This window comes from Pundamilia nyererei, unplaced genomic scaffold (assembly GCF_000239375.1).
Source record: "Pundamilia nyererei isolate P.nyererei 1_Seehausen unplaced genomic scaffold, PunNye1.0 scaffold00003, whole genome shotgun sequence".
Taxonomy (NCBI): domain Eukaryota; kingdom Metazoa; phylum Chordata; class Actinopteri; order Cichliformes; family Cichlidae; genus Pundamilia; species Pundamilia nyererei.
Window position 1 is genome coordinate 3,894,831 of NW_005187404.1, and position 22,466 is coordinate 3,917,296.

A 22,466-nucleotide genomic window follows, 5' to 3' on the forward strand; every position below is an offset into this window, starting at 1 on the left:
CAGTCCCTCCACCAGTGTGTATAAACAGTCCTGTCAATCCCTTTGTTCGGTGCTGTATATCCAAAGCTATGCCTTCTCTGTATTTTTGGTTTCATGCTCCTTGTGCATTTTAGAGTCTCTGTCTTTTTGTTAATGTGTGCTCACATGAATTCAAAGAGTTTGGACTTTGTGTTTATGCCAGATAATCAGCAATAAAAGCATGTACCACTTCCTTTTATATCATCAAAAGCAAAGGGTCACAGATGAGTTATATTATATGGCAGAAAAGACCATTTTTTGTGTTCCATTACAATAAATATTTCTTTTTTAAACAACTCTTTTTGGGGGAGGTGAAGGGTTAATCAGTAATGTTTATGATTAAATCACCAGAAAGATGCATCAACTACTGTTTTTTTCTGCCTAATTAAAAAAACAAATGCAATAAACAAAACACAAATCAGGTTCTAACACAGAAAGCGTCCTAAAACTGTGATATTATTTCTTGTCAGTGTTAAAGATTTAAGTAGTTTCAATATTTTTACCATGCTTTTATTTTATTACTTATCTTTTTAGCATATTTCTAATATTCAAGTAGCAATGTTATGAAAGCACAATTTTTAGCAACAAAAATAACTGTGTACTCACGTGGTTTTCCCCGCTAGTCTTTCCAATGTCCACTGCGCATGCTCTTAGCTAGGTCATATGACAAGGAAATCGAAACTAAAGAAGTAGACTATGAAGCAAAGATCAGTTGAGCGCAAGAGATTCACGTGCCATCAGTTCCTTGTTTGTTAGACTAATTACGCTGTATTAAAGTCTCGATAAGCTACTCACAGCGTAATTACATCTTGCATGCGTGTTGGTCACATTGATAGAAGACGAGCTTATGTTTCTGGAATGTGTCATATGTTAGCATTGATCTAAAAATAAGAACAAACTAACATGTTTGTTTAACTTTAGCCGATTGGCTGTAGTGCTAGCTAAATATGCGCATGCGTATTGTGCTGATAGCAGAGAGCTATCTTGACACGACAAGTTATAAATCTGCGTCTGTGCAGAAGTTTCAGTGTGGATAGGTAGCTGTTTGGGGACTGGTTCGCAGACAAGTCGAAGTGGGACAGTTTGCAGTTAGTCAGTGTAAATTTTTATCTTTTTAAGAGCTCTAACTGCGTAGGTTTTATTTTTGTGGCCCGGTAAGCTAGCTGTGTTTGAAGATGAGGTTGAGTGGAGTGCTCGTGTGTTTGTTCCTGCTTTGTGTTGAGAGATGCTGGAGTGACACACCAGCAAACTGCACCTACGAAGACCTGGTGGGAACATGGGTGTTCCAGGTGTCCAAAGGAGGGCACGACAAGACGGTGAACTGTTCCGCTGAAGGTAAAAAACAAACCAAAAAAGCACACCATATCTAAAAAAAACCAAACAAACGGTCACACAATATGGGGGTCACATGAGGAGGAAATAAAATGGTTAGCTTTTTGGAAATCATGTGACAGTCTTATGATAAGACATGTGTTAAGTTCAAGGAAGTTGTACTTTGGTTAAATTGTATTTTTAAAGCTTGCAGTATTGCACAAGTAAAACATACATTAAAGAAAGTAGTAAAAATGTTCCAACAAAAATTTGCCTTAACTTTGTTGTAAAGAGTTGATGAAGTCAATCTAAAGGTCGACTTTGTTCAGGGGATTTTTGCTGCCTTTCATTGTGTGCCGTTCCTCTACAGCTGTAGGTGAGAGCACTGTGACTGTGACTCTGCAGAAACTGTCTGTGGCCACAGATGAGCTGGGGCACACCGGCTTCTTCACCATCATCTACAATCAAGGCTTTGAAGTGGTCATTAATGGGTACAAATGGTTCGCCTTCTTCAAGGTAAAAGATGGCTGCGACTAATTTGTGGATTTGAGTGATGTCTTAAATGTCATGCCATGTTAGAGCTGCACATGCAATCTCCCAGCTTGCTGAGTTTTCCAACCATTATTGAAGTCGTGCTGTTCTTTTCTGAAGCCAGAGTGATAAAAGACTTGATATGTCAAAGTTTGACTCATCATTTAAAGCAATTAGAACTTGAGCTGTAAATGAATTTCAATCTTCAGTTAACCTTTTTCTAAGTATCTAAGAGTTCACTCTGTCTCAATTTCCTCTTTCTTTATCTCATTTAATCTTTGAATTTCATGTTATTTAAAAGCAGCAGCAGGTTCAGACTTCAGAATCTTTTGGCGGTGTGTGAGTGTGAGAGAGTTATCAGTCGCATGACAGTGAGCTCAGAGACGTGTTATAGCCACAAGTGTGGTCCACTTCGCTAATGACCATTATCTGGTTCTTGATTTTTATTCAGTGTAATTAAACAATCTACCGGTAATTTAATTTAACACTCTTGTACTGTATTTTCAAACTTCAACATCAACGGTTACCTGAATACTTAGTTAAACTAGTATAACTCATATTTAATTATCTGATTTTAATTCAGTTGCTTTTAAAAAGGTTCTTTATATTGGAATAAAATGATTTGACTGAATTGTTCACACGATGTCCAACTTTAATCTGCGTGTCTCTTCAAATTTTCAGTACAGTCAAGAAGGTCCTAAGGTGACCAGCTACTGTGACCAGACCCTACCAGGGTGGGTCCATGATGTCCTGGGGCGTAACTGGGCATGCTTTGTTGGAAAGAGGGTAAATCCAGTACCACCCCGAACAGAATACAAACCAGTCTTCGGCAGCAGGTACATAACTATACAAACCTTTTTTGTTGTTGTTGTTTTTTCTGTCACAAGATCTTTAAGATGATTGGGTATAAAAAGAAGTTGTCTGAGAGGCTGAAAGAAAAATTGGTGTGCAAATGGTTCAAAGTTTTAAGAGTGAAATTGCTAATAAATTGGATATGTCATCATCTTTGGTGAGTAACAACAAACCATTCTCAGAGTTGTAAATAACCTTTGTATGGCAGAGACATGATTTAAAAACCAGTACAGCTATTTTGACCCGGCATTGAAAATGGACTCCACTCTGCGTTGTAAAATCACTCCCTAAAGCTGCTGTTAGTAAAAAGAGTTTGTCACTGAAAACTCTGTCAACCAAAGAAGTCCAAACCTAAACAAGATATAAACATGCAACTTCCTTCCTGAAAACCCTGCACAACTGTGCAGACACCAATAATTTTGAAAAATCTTTACCCTGAAGGGTGAAAATTAACCGACCTACATTTAATATTTATCACCCACTGGAAATTCAATTCAGTTTAGTGCAAATAAGCAGGTATTATTTAAAACTACAATTTTACTATTGTAATATTTTCAAATATAACATAGTGGAAAAATCATTAGGAAATTATTGCCTTTTTTTCCCTCACAGCCAGGATCCTTATGATCATGTCTTTTTACTTAGTAGTAGTTATCTGTGGGTAACAGGTTCTTCTATTGTGAAGTGAGTGATTTGAAACTTAATCGATCGTTTCCCACACTTATCACTGCCTTGCTCTAGTATGTGGAAGTGCTGGGGTTTTTTTTTGTTTTGTTTTTTTTCTTTTTTTTAGAGTTGTGTAACCCACCAACACAACAAGTCTTTATTTTGCAACTTACAGTTAAGCAACTTGGCTGAAGTGGCATAAAAAGACCACACTGATTGACTGCATCATTGAAAAAAACAATTTGATTCAGGTTATGAATTAGTAAAGATGCATATTTTGTTGAAATGTTATTGAGCAACAACATCCCATACAGTATTAAAATAAATAAAAAAAAAACATCAGATCAACATTGTAAACTTCTATTTATAAAATGTGGTTGAATTCCACAGAACATGGACACAAACATGCGCAACGTTGCATAAACTAGTTTCCCTTCCTTTTTGTCAATTGCCTCCTTATTTAACAATTTAGTGTTGAGGCGGTCAGAAAAAGGGGAACAGTGACTGTAACAGCTGTCTGGTCTCCCCCTTCACTATACTGCTTCTGCTTCAGTAAAATTTGATATTTTTCAGCATTAATTACCAGATGCGAGCATTTAAAATAAATAAATAAAATCTGTACATTTTAACCAACTTCCTATCATATTGTGATTTTACTCAGATCTGTTTTAGTCAGTTTCTCTCTCTGTTTGGGGCTGAGGAATACCCTTGAAATCTTTTATATTTGTACCTAATTAATTGTAATGTACTTTTGTTATTTCTCCAGACTGCCACAGAAGCTCTACAAACACAGCATGGACTTTATTGATGTGATCAACTCTGTTCAGAAATCCTGGAAGGCTGCTCCCTACCCAGAGCACGAAATGTACACTTTACAGGAGCTGCAATACAGAGCAGGCGGGCCTGCCTCTCGTATCCCTGTGTGAGTATTTACTTGCACTTCCCGTTGTGTACTCCGGGGTCCGGACATAGAAGGAGACAAAAGATGTACATATAGGTAATATGTTTGCGATATTAGGAGCTAGTCTGTTGATTTGTTTGGGAGGTGTTTTCAAAGGGGGGGGGGAAAGGTTAGTACACATTTGTGTTTTGTGTCTAGTGAAGCCATGACTGCTTGTCTTTTGTCCCGTCTTCCTCCCATCACTCCCAACCAGTCGTGGCAGAGCAAAAATTCCCTTCCTGTAAAAGGGAGTTTTTGCTCCCCACTATCACCAAGTGCTCGGTCAAAGGGTGTTTGATTGTTGGAGTTTTCTCTCTGGTATTTCGGGGGTTTTAACATGTAAAATATAAAGCTCCTTGAAGTCACTCCTGTTTTGATTTGGTGCTATAGAAGAACACTCAACTGGATTTACGTGTGGACAGTCCCCACACCCTTATCTTGAAAGGTCGGCACTACTAAACTAAGGCTGTTCAGTGTGTCATTGTGGCAGTCCTCCATAGCATTCAGCAACCCATCCTGGGAGTTTCCACCCCTGCAGTCGTTTGGACTCCAACACACCAGCTGAATTTATTGTCATGATTTAATAAGTCAGTAAAGACTTTTCTCCTGCAGGCAAACTTTACAAGAACCGTCATAAATAGTATATAATTCTCTACCACAGAGGGAGGATGTCCTGCCACAATGACGAATTGAATTCATCAGTAGTATATTTCCTCACACTATTTTTTTTCTTTTGTCCTTTTTTTTTTTTTTTTTTGGTCTAGTAGCAAGTTGAGTTATTTTAGCAGTTTAGTTCTAATCTTTCCTCTTTATTTTGGCCTGTCTCCTCCTCTAAGTGGATTTCAGCAAATTGTGGTACAAATATCACTTGGACTAACAGATCCATCTTACTTAATGTGGATTTACACACATTACATTTCCATAGTTATGGTTTTGTATAGGACTGCTTTTCAGTGCAAATGTGTTAAGTAAAATTACCCCCTTTTACATTTTAGGCGCGCTCGCCCTGCACCTGTGAAAGCTGACGTAGCTAAGATGGCATCAGCTCTACCTGAGCAATGGGACTGGAGAAATGTTGACAGGGTTAACTTTGTTAGCCCTGTGAGAAACCAAGGTACGCAATATAATAAATTTAATACAAAGTTCACTCAATACGATATAGAAAAGTTAAAGGGTCACATTCAGACAAAGCCATACCTTTCCTTTTGAGCTGTCACTAAGTCAGGCACTGAACAACTGCTCACCAGCCACCCTGCTTCCCTCTTTGCAAGCCAGGGTGTCCTTTCTGCTTTCCTCCCGTGTTTCTGCACAGCCTAGTGTGTGAGTGGAGAGATTATGCATGCTTAGTACTTTAAGTGTCTGAGAGGGCCTCTGTAGGATGGGGTTTAAGGAGCTGGAGAGGGTTGAAGTGTTTCAGTCAAAGCGCACTCAGCCACTGTGCAGAGTTGCAGAGCTTTTTCTGCTTCAGTGTTATAAGTCAGGTGGATTCTTAAGGTTCCATTTCAGTTCACAAAAATTGGCAGGCTTGAAAGTAAATTGGTGTGGGTGGTCTGGCAGAGGGTGCAATGCAAGGAAAGTGCCCATACACTCAATCAGAGCCCCCATTACTTTGAAATGCAGTGTTTTAGTGTATTGTCGTCACCCCGATGGGCGGGCAGGTGACGTGGACACCCAAGTTTGTGAATGTGAGAACTCAAGAACTAAAATACATAGGACTTTCAAATTTATAACATGGGTGTATCTACTAAATATCTCAGATGAGTTTGAATCTCAGTGACCTCGACCTCAAGGTGAAGGTCAGAGGTCAAGTTTTCTGAAAATCTTGCGAATGCGATAACTTTAGTACAAGGTGACAATGGATTCATACAAAAATGTATACAATGGGCGCATCTAGCTGGAGGCTGATTGCTACCTCCGGCCGCTGACGGTATTTTTAAAATTTATTATACAAAGTCAGTATTTTATAAGGTGCCTGATTTATCACTGGGAATTTACCAGAAGTAGACATTAGTTGGTTGAAAAATTGCATATAAATGTTAGCAGTCTTCCATCTGTGGGTACAGTTAATGGTGTTGTAGAAGAACATGGTAAATGGCCTGCATTTGTATACTACATTCAGTCATTCACCCATTCTCACACACATTCACACACTGGTGATAGCAAGCTACATTTTAGCCACTGACAGAGGCGAGGCTGCTGGACACTGGTGCCACCAGGCCCTCTGACCACCACCAGTAGGCAAACATGGGGTTAGTATCTTGCCCAATCGAACAACTGACCTTTTGGTTAGTGGTCGACCTGCTCTGCCACCCGAGCTGCAGCCACCCCACATGATTAGTGTTCCTAATGTTAGAGCGTTTATGACTCTTTATTAATGTTGCACCTGGATCTCCCTTGCGTGTCAGCACTGGAGGATTGCAGGTGCATGTTATTTTAACAAAGTACAGATTTATTAGGTCCTGTGAAAAAGCTTTAATTTTTCTCTCTTGGTCATACAAATGTTTGTCATCACAAACTAGACCAGCAGACGTTTTTCCACTACCGTAGGAACAAAGCGTTTGTATAAGAATTAAAATTAGGCCCGTTGTAGCTTTACAAGTTGCCATAGTTTGCTTGGAAACCAAACAAGAAAACAACAACTATCACAAGTTTTGCAATGTTGGGATTTATTGAAGTGCTGCTGTGTTTCATAGTAGTGTTTTCTTAATGGAAATTTTGGATTTTCTGTTTCAGCATCATGCGGAAGCTGCTACTCCTTTGCCACAATGGGAATGCTGGAAGCTCGTATTCGAATCCTCACCAACAACAGCGACGCGCCCACCCTCAGCCCTCAACAAGTGGTCTCTTGCTCCGAGTACTCTCAAGGTAAACTAACAGTAAATCTGTGCGTTTGTTATTTGACTCCCAGTTCAATTAATATTAAAACAGTTATTGGCTATTGCACATTTATGCTACAAGTAGAAAATTAACAAAACAGTGAAGAATATTTAGTCAATGTAAATATCAAATATCTCAATACACTGTAACGATGAAAAATGTTTGTATTGAATTTTTGTTTGTTTGTTTGCTTTGAGGGGGGGGGTGTTGCCTTCAACCCTAATCTGAACTAATATTGCTGAAGTATTTTAATAGCGTGTACAAAGTGGGATCAAGATGTTCTGTAAAGTATATGAAATCACAAAAGGATTTCTAGGGTGCAGACTATGAGCAAGCATGTTAGAAGAGGTCTACAAGTCCAGAAAAAAGACTTGACTGGTCAAATGTAAACTGGGTGCAGGTTTTGCAAATGCTGTAACTCCTTTTTGAAGAATCTTTTTGCATTTAGTATCATCGGTGGCTTTATAAAGTCATATTAATGCATTTTCAGTAATGCCCCCCCATCTTGGATCACATTAAGTTTTGCCCTTGAAAGGTTTTTGACAGGTTTAATATGTTCAGCAAACCTTGTTTTTCTCCTCCTATTTTTAAGGCTGTGATGGCGGGTTCCCATACCTGATTGGGAAGTACACACAGGATTTTGGCATTGTGGACGAGTCATGCTTTCCGTATGTTGGAAAGAACACTCCGTGTGGTGTTCCTCAGAACTGTAGGCGCATTTACGCAGCAGAATACAACTATGTTGGTGGCTTCTACGGCGGCTGCAGTGAGGCGGCCATGATGTTGGAGCTGGTCAAGAATGGACCTATGGCAGTAGCTTTCGAGGTACAACAGCTTCTCCCTGATCTAAGGCTTGATCTGTTAATGCAAATTCAACCCTCAGCATAAACTAAGAGATAAAAAGAATTCTACAGACCAGTGTTTTTGAAATGGGGGGGGGAAAGATCAAAATCAAATGATCATACTTGCTGTTCACAGATCTTTAATTTTCTTGAGTTTATTACTTTGTTTGGCGTTGGACGAAATTTTCATGAATTTTCTAAATTGCATTGTTTCAAATCACCATAATCAATATAAACGGTCTTCTAAATCTTTCTAAGCACAGGTTTAAATTATTTTCTTAACCCCAAACATATAAGTAAGCCAGCAGACAGAGAGATGAGCAGAGCAGCAACCCCTTGAACTCTATATCCTTTATATCGGAGTGTATTTGCTTTCCAGTTAAAAATAAAATGATCCCATTCTGTTCACAGGTCTATCCTGACTTCATGAACTATAAGGAGGGCATCTACCACCACACTGGCCTTGCAGACCCATTCAATCCCTTTGAGCTGACCAACCATGCCGTGTTGCTGGTGGGGTACGGCCGCTGCCACAAGACTGGGCAGAATTACTGGATTGTCAAGAACAGCTGGGGCACCGGCTGGGGCGAGGAAGGCTACTTCCGAATTCGCCGCGGAAATGACGAGTGTGCCATCGAGAGCATCGCTGTCGCAGCCAACCCTATACCTAAACTGTAGAAGCTGAAACGTCAGAATTGACATAATCAATGATGATTGACATAACCAATGGTTAGGAGTCACAGATTTTAAAGCACAAATGTTCCATGGTTTTTATCAACATATGCATTGGAGATTGACAATTTAAAGCTAAATGTATAACTTTTCACAAAAGAATTGAGTCACAGGGTGGCACTAATGAGCAGAGCAAGATTGATTAAATGAAAAATTATGGATTTGCGCTGTAATGGCAATCTTCCAAATGGAAATGCAATTTGTTTAAAAGGGAAATCAATCTGAAATCTTAACATTGTTCATTTATACTTTTCATAAACTGCCAGCTCTCAGATCAGGAAGTACGGTGCATACAGTAGGTTATCCCTATTATTTCATACGTTGCTGTGATTTTTAGTTTTTGCTCCCAAATGTAAAAATTTAGAATTTGGGTATGAAGGATTTTATGTTTGTATGAATTACACATGTTTACAGCTCTGAAAATGGATTTTTAATTTAAGGGAAACAGTAATGCTGCTCTTTTGATGCCACTCCCCAACACCACCACTTTTTTATGTTTGCTGATTTAAGCAGTGACTGATTAGCTGCCTTTTGAATATTCAAGCTCTAACTGCCAATAAGTACTTGAAATCAAGTACCTACCACTGTGGATTAGGACATACTGCTTATCTCAGTATGTTCTAAAGTTTTACTTGTCACATTTAAAGGGAAATCCAGATGTGTGTTTTGTTCTTTGACTCAGGAATGCACTGAACAGAGTAGAAACCTCTTTTGTCCTTGCTACATCGAAACCAAAACTGCCATGTTTTCCTGTTGGATGATTTGTAAGAGTTTCCCAGTGAGCTGTGATTGCTGGATCAGTTAATAAAGGGATGCAATTGATTGTAGTGCCTCTTACTCCTCCTCTATACCCTTTCTATTTCAATTTGGAAGTTTTGAAATTATTTTTTTGTGTGTGTGACAAAATGTAATGCAATTTTCTATAAATGAAATAAAATAATTGGAAAAAGCATAATATAAAATTTAAATACTTCCACTGGTCACTTTATTAGGTACATCTGGCTAGTACTAGGTTCTTCCCTTTAGCGCTGCCTTAAGTCTTCATGGCAAAGACTCAATAAGATGCTGACAGATGCTTGGTCTATATTAACATGATCACGCAGTGACTGTAGATTTGTCGGCTGCACATCCTTGTTGTGTTCCACCACGTCCCAAAGGTGCTCTGTTGGGTGTAGATCTGGTGACTGTGGAGGCCATCTGTGCAGAGTGAACTCAGGTGCATTTTATCCTCCTGGATGCAGCCGTCATAGGATTGATGTGCTGAGGTCATAAAGGAATGGCATGGTCAGCAACAGTACACTGATAGACTGGTGTTAAAATGATGCGCAGCTGGTAGGGAACAGAGTTATGTCCTTACCATCTTAATGTCGCAGCAGAAGAGATGAGTCATCAGACCAGGTAACATTTTCTAGCTTTCTGTTGTCCAGCTTGTCAGTCTGTGATAATTACAGCCTCAGTTCTTCCTGTTTTTAGGTGACAGGAGTGGCAGTCAGTATGAACATATGCTGCAGTGGCACATCTGCTTCAAGGCTGAACTTGAACTTCAGCAGGTCGTCTTGACCACTTTTACAAACCTAAATGTGATGAGTTGCTTACATGCAATTGGCTGATTTGTGTTAACCTCCTAGGACCTGGCGTCCACATATGTGAACATCACATTTTGGGTTATTTAGACCAAAATACTCAATTTTGCTCTACAAGGGCCTGATATCCACTTACGAGGACATTATACTGCTAAGGTTCTATCAAAACTTTAAACGAATATCCTCATATGTGTCTCTCATTTTTATTAGAAACAAAAATACGGTAAAAATAAATAATTTTTTAAAAAATCTGGTAAAACTTTGTTTTTACATTCATCGGGCCCCAATATGCCCAAATATCAAAGAGAAATTAAAAATGAATGCCGTGGAAGAGTTCGGGTCTTAGGAGGTTAAGGATAAACACGTGTACCTAATAAAGTGGCCGGGGAGTGTGCATAGGCCATTCCGTTCTTGCGCTCTGCTTCGACGAGCTGCGAAACCAAACAATGTTACCAGTGCTGACGTTTCGGTAATGATAATTCAGTTTACATAATGCAGACCTGTGGCAGGCACTGTTATGCCCCATCTTTTTTTCATTTCCATAAAGCAGGTTACATTTTGCTGACTGCTTTTATCTAAAATAAAGTAGTCTGCAAATACAAAACAAGCAGTAGTAGTCAGCTAGTATAAGAGCAGTGCTGCCTCTCCAGCTTGGAGCTGCCCATCGTGAGTCACAAGGTCCAGACGTCTCTGCTTCGCTTCCCTCTGTGGGCCAGGGCGTACCTTGCCGCCCCTTCTCATTCCCAGCTCTCCCCAGCTCTCTCTGCGCTGTCCTGTGCGTCTCCCTCTGTCATCTCCAGATCTTCCCCATACGGTGGATTCATGCTCGACTCTCGCCCTCCTCGGTCGCCATGCAGAACAACCACCATAAGGAGCATCTCTATAAGATTCTTGTGATAGGCGACCTCGGGGTTGGGAAGACCAGTATCATCAAGCGATATGTCCACCACAACTTTAGCCCCAACTACCGAGCCACCATCGGCGTGGATTTCGCACTCAAAGTGCTCAACTGGGACCAGGAGACCGTGCGCCTTCAGCTGTGGGACATCGCAGGTAAACCAACTTTCGCCCACCGCTCACATTAAATAGGAGGAGGTGAAACAGTTCGATAACACCGCGGGGATTGTAAGAAACGAGGATTTGTGCGATTTGTTTCCTTTTTGCCTAAAAGTGTTTTAAGTATGTAACATTTAGAAGTTATGCAAAGCAGATTATTATCAATTTACAACTTCTTTGGAAATGTGTGATTTTCTTATGCAGAAAACATGCTGGAGAGGGTTAATTAGTCTTTTAAGTGAAATTACCATAACATTTGAAATCTCTTTAATGAAAGTGACAAGCTATAATCTAAAGAAATTTCAGTTTACAATTATTTAGCCCGTTATGTCTTCATTAAATGACACACAATCACACAATGATTGTCGTTGTAAAAACCACCTCGGTAAGTGCTGTGCTAAAGCTTTCCAAATAATTAATGAAATACTTATGAGAGGTTGGCTGCTCCAGTAGAAACGACATGTTCTGTAATTTTCACGAAAATGTGTGAGATGTCTGACTATGGACTTTAAAATGATTGTTTATTTTACATTAAACAAATCATAGGTTAATAAGGAAACAAAAGCACACCAGTCCAAGATAGTTTTTTTCTTTTTACAGTTCACCCTTGTTTTTAACACACACACACACACACACACACACACACACACATTCAGTCTTGTTCGTCATTTGTACCAGCTGACTCCAAATTCCTGCCTTCCAATCGCTTGGCTATGCACTCATACAATCACATGTTAAAAAGGTTAAAGTCATATATAAGATGAGCTTTTGCGCCATGTGACCTTGATGAAGGAGCATCATGATGCTCTCATGATAAATCAGTGTCGTCATAGTAACGGCGTGCCACTCTAAGATTGTTTCGAGGCTTATGCAAAACCTTCTGCACCAGCTGGTCTGTTGAGCCAGAAAATTAAAAATCTTATCTAATTTGGAACGAAACATTGAGCTCATGTTCCAGCTGATGACATAATAAAAGCATGTTTATTATATCACCTTTATAATTTGATGTCATGCGGTCCCCAGTACGGATTTTTTTGCTCTAAATGCAGCTGTCTTACACACACACTCCCTTACACACACACACACACACACACACACACACACACACACACACACACACACACACACACAGTGTAACTAAACAAAGTGTTTTCACATTTTTCCCCGAGTAGATCCCAAGTATCACACGCCTTCACTATACTTTGTAAATGTAGTATTATATAAGTTGAATAGTGTAAATTGTCGGTAGGTGTTAGGATGCCATGTCATCAGGGACGAGGAATGGAAGTTTTTTATTTGCTTTAAAACCAAAAGTTATTATAATAGAAATTCAAATATGTTTATGTGTCAGTTTTCAGTTTTTAAATTGCTTCTGGCGATGACAAATATCAGAAATAATACCGGCTTTTGACTGGGGTGCTGTTGGTTAAGATGACAGAAAGACTACAACAGCCTCATGTCACATGAGTGTCTGCTGAGGTTTAGAAGAATCCTCAGACCTGGTGCTCTCTCCCCTCCTGTGCGCTCTCTCTCCAGTAAGCGCAAGCAGTCATGTGTCTCAAACTCATGTGAGGGAGATTTGAGGCCCAAGCTCCTGTACACAGAAAGCTTTTTATTATGAGCCAAAGATGAGGGTCTCCCTCAGAGAAAACTGCCACAGGTCTTGCACTGTACTCATTGTGCTTCTTACACTCACCTAAAGGTTATTAAAGCCTTCAAGATGGAAGATTATCTCAAGTAAATACGTTACGTACAACCTTTTCTTGAAATATTTATGACTGCGTCTCACTTTTATGAATCTAAGAAAAAACTCACCCAGCTCTGTTATGGGATTTGGTAATGAGCTACAGTTTTCTCATGCAACAGATGTAATAAATCACTCGCTGTTCTGTGCATTTACCAAGATAAACAACTTCGACCTTTTTATCTTTGTCTCCCATTTTTCTATGCCATGCTGCCAGTGTAGCAGAGCTAACTTCACAAGCCTAGATCATGTACACATAAGAGGAAAAACCTTTAGGGTTTTGTTTCTTTGTCTTTGACTTCAGATAATTTTCAGTCTTTTGAACTTTCGTGGATTATGTTGAACTGCAGACTTACACTATTGCTGCCTTTCTATGAGCCTAAAAGGCCCCTAAGTAGTACCTATTTTGAGGAGTGAGGTTAAATATTAGCAAAGATACAATATCTGCAAACAGCTACACAGAGACATAAGTAGAAACACCCAAAGATACCTGATCTGATCTGTTGTAAAGAGATACTTAAGTTTTCTAGTGGGGCTTTTTCAAACATCCTCTATAATGTACTTGCCCAGAAAGCAGTGTGTTTGAGAAGGCCAGGGGCATAATTTTCTGCTCGACATACTCCAATGGCCGACCTGTTTCAACAAGCATCTGCCCCTAGATGAGTCCTTGAGCAAACCTTTCTGCCTCCCACCTGTTCTGCATCTGACCTTGTGGTCTGATCCATCTGTTCAAAAAAAAACAAAAACAACCCAAAACACTGCTGTGGGACTCAAAACCCTTTTTCTTGGCATCTTCTCTTGGATGCCACGATGAGTAGACCAGTTTGATTTATGGTTATTCCACAGTGTGGAAGTGTCTTGATTTTATTCTGCGGCTGTGCAGCTGAATCTGAAGGTCTTTCAGCAGAAATTATGGATGGGAAAATGTGTGTGGATACAAAATTCCAACAGGGCTTATCAAATTAATTTGACCCTCAGGAATTTTTTTTACAGACAGTTTCACAAGCAGGCACGCACAGACTCCAGAGCCATGTTTCTTTCTCCCATTCTGCCTCTTTTCCATCTGTCCCTGCTTGTCTTGTAATGGACTGGAAAAGAAATTGTGTGTCTGAAGTATCGGATGCAGGTGAAATATGTAAAGAACGCATCCATAAATAAACTCAAAATGAGAAAATGGTAACATTGTTTATGTTTTGCTGATAAGGTGACAGCTTTGATAGACCATTGTTATACTGGTCTGTCGAAAATTTCACGATGTGCTTTAATAAAGTATGAAAATTTTAAAATGCATCACAGTGACAACAAGCAATAATCTTGTGGGTGTGTGTGTGTGTGTGTGTGTCACTTTGTGTGCACGTCTTTCAGGTCAGGAGAGGTTTGGCAACATGACCCGTGTGTATTACCGTGAAGCCATGGGTGCATTCATCGTGTTTGATGTCACACGGCCTGCCTCCTTTGAGGCTGTCACAAAGTGGAAAGAGGATTTGGATTCCAAACTGACACTTGCCAACGGGAAGCATGTAGCCACTGTTCTTCTGGCCAATAAATGTGACCAGGGTCGGGATGTACTGACCAATAACGGAATAAAGATGGAGCAGTTCTGCCAGGAGAACGGCTTTGTGGGATGGTTTGAGACTTCTGCTAAGGTGAGAAAGATGACGAACAGACACACACACGAATACACGTACACACACAGTGTTTTAACTGCAAGGAAACAAAGAGCAGCCTTCAACAGAGCTCTGAGGTTCAATCCCCGTGTGTCAGCAAGTCTCCTCAGATGTCCTTGGGAAGCAGCTGACTCCTTGACTCTATCAGACCTAGCACCTGATTACCCTGTGGAGATGCCACCACAGAGGCACATTCAGGATGTGAAGAGATCCTTTAAAAGTGCTGAGTTTAACAGTCCCAGTCTGTTCAGTATTTGCATATCAATCACAGAGCCCTGCTGCTTTTGCACAAGAGTCTCACAGTCGACGTTCCTTCTGTGTTATTCCAGGTCAGCTGCACTTGCATCAGGTGCTCTGTTATCCAGACAGGATGTCCAGGAGTGTTGAGGGAATATACTGGCACACTTTTTTCCACTGACTGCACAAACCATAAAAAAGTGCTTATTCTTAGGCTCGCAGAGACTCTGATGCAATTTATAAAAATTATATTTTTAACCAAAACGTAACTTTCAGCTAAAAGACCTAAACTGCTTACAAAATATACTTTGTTACGTTTGCTATATTCAGTCAGTCTGAAGCCTTTGTAACAAATTTTAGACTGGACTGACAGCATAGCAATAATATTTAAAGATGAACAGAAGAAATGGGATAATATATTTAAATACTGAGCACAAATAAGAAATAAAAGACAGTAAAAGTTTGATTCAAGGCTCACTCATGACGACAGAAAATAAAAATGCGGTGGGTGTATTCTGATTGTGAAATGAGCAACACACAGTGACACAGTAACACACTCAGACCTGAGTATGGCTGCTAGGAATCTCACAGCTGGGTGGTAAGAGGAGAAAATAGACTGAGGTGTGAGAAAGCTTAGCCATATAAAGTTCAAATAAAACTTAACAAAAACAATCAGCCACTTAACCATATACAAAATCTGTTCTCACTTTTGTTTCTTTATACAAATATTTGTACAAATCTGTGAGGTCCACAGCTGCCACAGGCCCGAAATAGATTATACTCAGTATTCTCAGCAAAGCATTATTGTCCTCTATAGTTTTAGTTGTTGTATAAATGCCATTTATACCATTAGAAAACAAAATACAATCTCTAAAATATTGTAATTGTATAAAAAGAAAAGAAAAAAAAGACCACCAAACAAGTTAATGAAGCTTTATAAAAACAATGACGATAACGTCTACAACAATAATTGTTTCAGGGGAAGAATGATTAAAAAAAACACACAGAGATAAACTGAGTATTAACTTTGCTCAAAGCCTGACATTGCAAAACAGTCGCACCTAATAAATCATCTGTCATCTTTTTTTTCACTAACCATAAATATAAATAATAATCCATCACAAATGTTAAGTAGTTCAGAGCTTAATGCCTCGAATGTTAATTGGAAACACTATATTTTACTCAGCTGATAACTGACTTTTTTGGAGCTCAGTAAACTCCAAAATTTGCAACAACAGTTTTTATCGTGAAAAACTCTGCGGAAGGAAAGAAGTGAAGCTGGCACATGATATATAATACATTTTACTTGAGCGGCACACTGCTACATCATCAGGATATTAAAATATTAAGCACACGACTGCTGCTGCTGTAGACTTTACATGTAAGAAAATTGCATCTTTCTCATCTTTTTTCACGCTCAGCAGAACTTTTGAGTTGTATTCCTGTGGGTGGAGAAGCTTTGTAGATGATGACTTTCCTTAGAGGATCATTTAGCTGGAATGTTAAACTAGGCATCCCAATTCCTATATGAAGAAACTTTTTGGTATCATTTGTTTTATTCATCAAACTAAGGTAAAATTCCTCCTAACTAAACTTTGATAACCGGATCATGAAAAAAAAGAGAAAAATGCAGCTTATTTAAATTTATATTGAAAGAGTAGAGCAGGGCAGGGTGAGAGACACTTCTGGAAGTTATTTCTGTTTTTATTAGAGACCTCATTTGACTACGATGACATTTCCTTTCTGAGCTACTGCAGTATCCATCAATCACACACTGTGTCATCACTGGGTTCATCTAGGTTTTTTAATTCTTTCTAAGATTAGGATAGAAAGACTCTAATGTTGAGAATTTATATAAATTAGAATTCAGGCCTGCATAATGCAGGTCTTTCTTGCATATGTAAGTGTTCCATACTGTGCAAATTGATCATTCCAGTTTTTACCTATTCCAGTATTTTTGCAATCATCTCCGATTGTTTGGGCTTTCTCTGTTTTCTCTGTATTATTGTAGAGTCTTTACTTTGCAATACAACGTGCCTTGAGGTGACTGTTGTTGGTATATGGTGCTGTATAAATATATTACATTGAAAAAAATATATATTTTTAGTGTAATCACAGGTCTCATTAGGTTTTGCTGTGGATGCTTTCGTCGTCATTTTTTTGTGTGTAAAAGAGAGATGCATTGTCATTTGTCAGTGTGTCAGACCAGAGGCAACCACTCAGAGTAAATGCAAAAATCTCTTTCCAGCTTGTGTTCACATCATTCCTGCTGACTGTTTTGTTGTGTTTCTTCCACCTCTTCAGTTTAGTGACGGACCATTTGATTCACTCAATTAACTCCACAGGTTTTTCTTCCTGCAGGCGCTTTTTTCTATCTTGTTTAGTGCCTTATAACATTGATTGATCTTCTACCTTTTCATATTCTTTGTCTTTCTTTCCCCCCTCTCCTCTATCACCCCCCCCCCCTTTTTTTCTCCACTCTCTGCTTTCAGGAAAACATAAACATCGATGAAGCAGCCAACTGCTTGGTGAAGCACATCATTGCCAGTGAGAAAGACATGCTCCAGTCAGAAGTCCCAGACACCATCACACCTCAATTAGAAAAGGACAAAGGTGGGACATGCTCCTCGTGCTTCAGATCCCAGTAGGACCTGGTAGTTGGATTCTCATTACACACAGTGTTCAGTTTGTGTGTGAGAAAGAGAACAAGGAAGAGCTCCTTTTGGCTCCTTTCGAGGTAGACGGTGTGGGTGCCAACTCCTTTCCAATCTTTAAGCTTGGGTGGGTTGGGTGTGGGGTTTGAGTGGACAGAGAGGCAGCTGGCTCAGGAAATGGATGGATTTGAGCAGAGGCAGAAAGAGAGATGGGTGCAGCTGTGTGCTCTTGTCAAAGACAAGGTCACCCTCTGGGTGACTTCAGGCCTCGACACTGCCACTTCGGCTACCATGGAGACGGAGTTAATGAACACATGCACAGAAAGGTTGTGGCAAATCACAGAATATCTGTGCTGGAGGTGTGTGGAAGTAATCACTATATGGAAGCCATGGTCGCTGCTCCTCTTTCTCTCTTCTTACTGTCGTCTCTGTTCTTTTCCTCTGCTCTCATTTTTCTCCTCTGCTTGTTTGTAATTCCTAACCCGTACCTGACGGCACGTTTGGTTTGTCACATTTTTCATGCTTCTTTCACAAGCAAGCAGAGAAAGCAAGTTAAGAATTTTTTCTCACCGACTCTCTCCCAAGCAATTCCTTCTCAATGCTAATAAGACCACAGCCACATTACATGGCTCCTTCAAATATGGCTTCATTTATTTTTAACTTTTCATGTTCATCCACTATTTCCAGTGAAGCACTGTAAAGCAGATTATTGCAATTAAAGTGCCTTTTTTAAAGCATTTTATTTAATATCTGCAGTAGAGATATTCACTATATATTATTTACAAGCCCTCTTAATGGTGCACATTTCTCTTTCTGTTCAGCCCTAATTAAGAATTGAACTCATTTCAATTTCAGCACTTTTAAAAATAATGCTGAATGTGTGTTAATGCCCATTGTATCCATTATTTCTATCCAGTGGTTTTCTATTAAATTTATATCCCACTGTGATTTCTTTTATTTGTAATGTTTGTAATTATGGGATGAATGCAAACATGTATACAACTATGTACATATTATATACAGCAAACTGAGGCAGATTATACAGTAGAACCAAAGATGTATCCAGTTTTCAAAATGTTCATGTGAATAAACCGTGGCTTTACTGACGACTAGCTGTTTGTCTTCTTATTATAACATTAAAAAGTCTGTATACAACAACAAACATGGTTTTAACATTCATTCTATGCACTATGATCAAGGTATAAATGACTGGATCCTAACAATTCAATAAATTAAGGATCGTGAGGGAGATGTCAGTTAAGAAGTCTGCTCCTATGCTTCGCTGTGCAGTCCTGGGAGGAGGTATAACCAGACAATACAGGTTTCTGGGTTAGGTGGCAGTAACCTCTTGTTGGCAAAACAAGAAGCCTGGGCTGTGTCTAAGCAGCACATCTGACAAACCATCACTGTCAGCCTGCAGCAGTGTTTTGCTGACTATTCACACAGCCAGTGTCCTCTGGTCTGATGTGAAAAAGGGTAAATATTTGCTGTGCCACAAGAAGAATCAGTCATCAGCACTGGTGATACTTGTCTTTACTGACAACAGTGGACATTGAGACTCCCCCATCCTGCTCCACAAGGCTCTATCCTTCCTCTAATGGAGTACAAAAACGTGTTTATTCTTTAAAATGGCAGATACTACAATGATTGACATGAAACCAGTTATTCAGAGTATCTGGAATCAGAGCATGCTGTAATAGATCACCGTGCACTGATTCCACCGGAGCCTATCCCAGCTGAAGTCCTATCAGGTCGCCATCTGAAATTAAATATAACAGCATGACAAACCTGGTGTCAAGCAACTCCAGGATTTAACTGATGATACAAATTTGTGATTGCATTTACTCCCCTTTGTATCATGTCTTGTAGTAAATGAAAAAGAGAATTATTGGTCATGCAAAAACCACACCTGTACTCTGTGTGCCATTCAGTTCTTTTGGTTTTAACAGTTTCATGCATTATGCTCATCTAACAGAAAAAGAATATTTTCCCAGACATCTAATGCAGATTTTATACTAGAAAAACTGGGTTTACATTTACAGAACAGCAGCTAAGGCGGGGCTTCATAGGACAGCAAGAAAAAAGAACAGAACTTCCTTTAAAACATCAACCAATGAGTTTATATGCCATTTGACTACATGATTAATTAAAGCTGATGTACATTCTTTGTTGTTCATTTGTACTGCACAAGGAACTAAACTCTGACAGCAGTTTTCAACAGCATAGCATTTTAAATTCACATGTTTAGTGTATCAAATCAAATCAGGATCACTGGTGCAGTTCAAGCATACCTCATAACTATGCTTTGAATTGTATTTTTCACACTTTAACAGGAGATCACAGACATTTCTTTTGGAGCAGGGATTTTCTCACTGTTTATGTAACACCCTGTGATAAGATTTCACAGTGAAAAGTTCAAACTGGTACATAATAGTTCTCGTGCATTGTTTTTGACCCATCATGTGACTGCTGCATACACAGAGGATTCCAATCCTCAGAGACGTTAAAGGAACAGTTTTTAATCAGATTACAGCATCTGGTCAACAATGGGCAAAGAAGGGCACTGATAAGAGAACCCTCAAAACAGAGGCGTTTTTATAAGTGGCAGTCACTGACATTTCCACAACTTTTCTTGCTTTTTTCACTACTTTTTGAATTTTCTGGGGCCAATTTAACTACTGGTAGAATGATGTGAAACCTGGATGCTACAGAGGTTGCACACATAGTTAAACTCCAGGATGTTATCATCAACATGTGCCATTGTCAGACGGTTTGCTGTGTCACCCAACACAGTCTCAAGAGCTTGGAGGAGATTCCAGGAGTCAGAAAGTTACTCTAGGAGAGCTGGACAAGGCTGTAGAAGGTCCTTAGCACGACCGGTATCTGCTCCTTTGTGCAAGAGGAACAGGATGAGTACTGCCAGAGCTAAAAAATAACCTCCTGCAGTCCACTGTTGTGAATGTCTCTAACCAAACAATGAGAAACAGACTGCATGAGGGTGACCTGAGGCCTGATATCTTTAAGTCCTGTGCTCACTGCCCACAACTGCAGAGCCCACAACTGGTATTTGAAATAGAATACTACAATTGGCAGGTCCACAGTGTGCCACAGATGAGGACAGGCTCACCTTTAGCATGTGGCAGACGTAAAAGTGAGAAGCCGTGGAGAACGTTATTCTCCCTTTAGCATTGTTCAGCATGATTGGTTTGGTGGTGGGTCAGTGATAATCTGGGGATATCCATGGAGGGACACAAAGACCTCTACAGGCTAGGCAACAGAACCCTGACCCTTAAGTAAAGCGCTATACAAATACAGGCCATTTACCATGAGGTAGAACACCTCTGGACATTATGTTTCAGACCATCTGATGCTACCAGGCTGCGCCTTATTTCCTGATTACTGCGTGTTGCATGTGACTGCATGGGAGTTGTTCAAACCCACTTTAACCCCCTTGGCCATGTAGCTTGTGAAACATTTGCTTATATCTTATTAAATTCAACCAGAAAGCCAAAAGAGCAAAAAGGGAACATTTTACTAGAGCTCACAACACAAGTTGTTTGGTGACTTATTTCTAAATGAGCCTTTAACCCCACAAATCTAAGCAACCATAGAGTTGATGTTTGTGGTTATTCTTCATGAAGTCATTTTTCAGCACTTTTCTCCTGAAACTCACTGTCTAATTATCTCCCTCTAAAGATAACATTTTGAGCCTCGTTTAACACTGTGGTTTCTTCTAATCCTTGGGAGACAAAGACGCCGTCTGTTGTCTAGCGCTTCTCTCTCCATTGCATATTGGTTTAGAGGTTAGGCCGCGCGCTGCAGGAAGATGGTGTCACTTTCTAATTTTCAATAATTAGATCGGATTTTCAGCGTTGATGTAATAATTTGAGAGAGAAACCACGAGGAAGCGGAGGGGAGAGGTTAGGCGCAGGGTAGAGTTGTGTGCGAATTTTTTTCTTTTCCTCTGACTCAGAAGCCAACCCCTTCTCTGTACACCCACACTCTCTCTCTTCTCTCTCTCACACAGTCAAACGCACACATGCCCAGATGATCAGAAGATTTCACAGCTTTATCTCTCGCTTTCTGCTAGTCTCTAAGGCAACAAGCTACCAAGAAAGTCATAGCTTTGTTTCTCTTTACAGACTGACTCTGCCCTTGTAGTTCTCCTCTATTTCTTTTCCAATGTTACACAAAAAGGAAAAAGTAGAGGGAATAAGGAGGAAGGGATGAGGAGGAAATGGGCTGCATGTGATTTCAGGTTGGCGTAAAGTCTCTCTTTAGTCGTGTTATTTACACACTCACTAACACAAACATGCACGCTCTATTTTCACACCAATACACCAACCTGCTTCAAAAAAGTAGTGATGCTGTGTCAACTGCATGCAAAATGAGAACGCAAGAAGTTGCATAACATATATACGTATACAACTTCTAAACGGAGATTGATTTATATAGTTAGTTTGTTAGTTTTGCAAAACGTGCTCATTCTGGATTAATTGCTGGAAAAGGTTTGGGCATGTTTGCTACCGTGTTACATCACTTCTTTTGTTAGCAAACCTCTGTAAACATTTGGGAATTAAGTTGAAGTTTTGAAAGCAAAACATTTTCCCATTCTTACTTGATTTCAGCTGCTCAACAGTTTCAGACGTCCTTTTTGGTGTTTTCCAGTTGGTAATGTTCCAACTGTTTTCAGTGAATGACAGGTGAGGTCTGACTCTTCTGCTACAGAGCCATGCTGCTGTCAGCAGGATAATGA

General features: G+C 39.7%; 2 protein-coding genes across 2 annotated transcripts; both read left to right on the forward strand.

Moving 5' to 3' along the window:
• The first annotated feature begins 994 nt into the window (after positions 1-994).
• ctsc (cathepsin C) lies at positions 995-9,592 on the forward strand. The gene is made up of 8 exons (XM_005720713.1): positions 995-1,353; positions 1,700-1,845; positions 2,542-2,696; positions 4,145-4,300; positions 5,314-5,432; positions 7,052-7,183; positions 7,788-8,020; positions 8,449-9,592. The coding sequence occupies exons 1-8, from the start codon at positions 1,194-1,196 to the stop codon at positions 8,713-8,715; spliced, it is 1,368 nt and encodes a 455-aa protein (XP_005720770.1). The 5' UTR covers positions 995-1,193; the 3' UTR covers positions 8,716-9,592.
• A 1,385-nt stretch (positions 9,593-10,977) lies between these two features.
• On the forward strand, positions 10,978-18,809 carry rab38a (RAB38a, member RAS oncogene family). Its single transcript, XM_005720714.1, has 3 exons — positions 10,978-11,405; positions 14,518-14,798; positions 17,549-18,809. Exons 1-3 carry the CDS (start codon positions 11,204-11,206, stop codon positions 17,702-17,704), a joined length of 639 nt encoding a protein of 212 aa, XP_005720771.1. The 5' UTR covers positions 10,978-11,203; the 3' UTR covers positions 17,705-18,809.
• Positions 18,810-22,466: the final 3,657 nt, after the last annotated feature.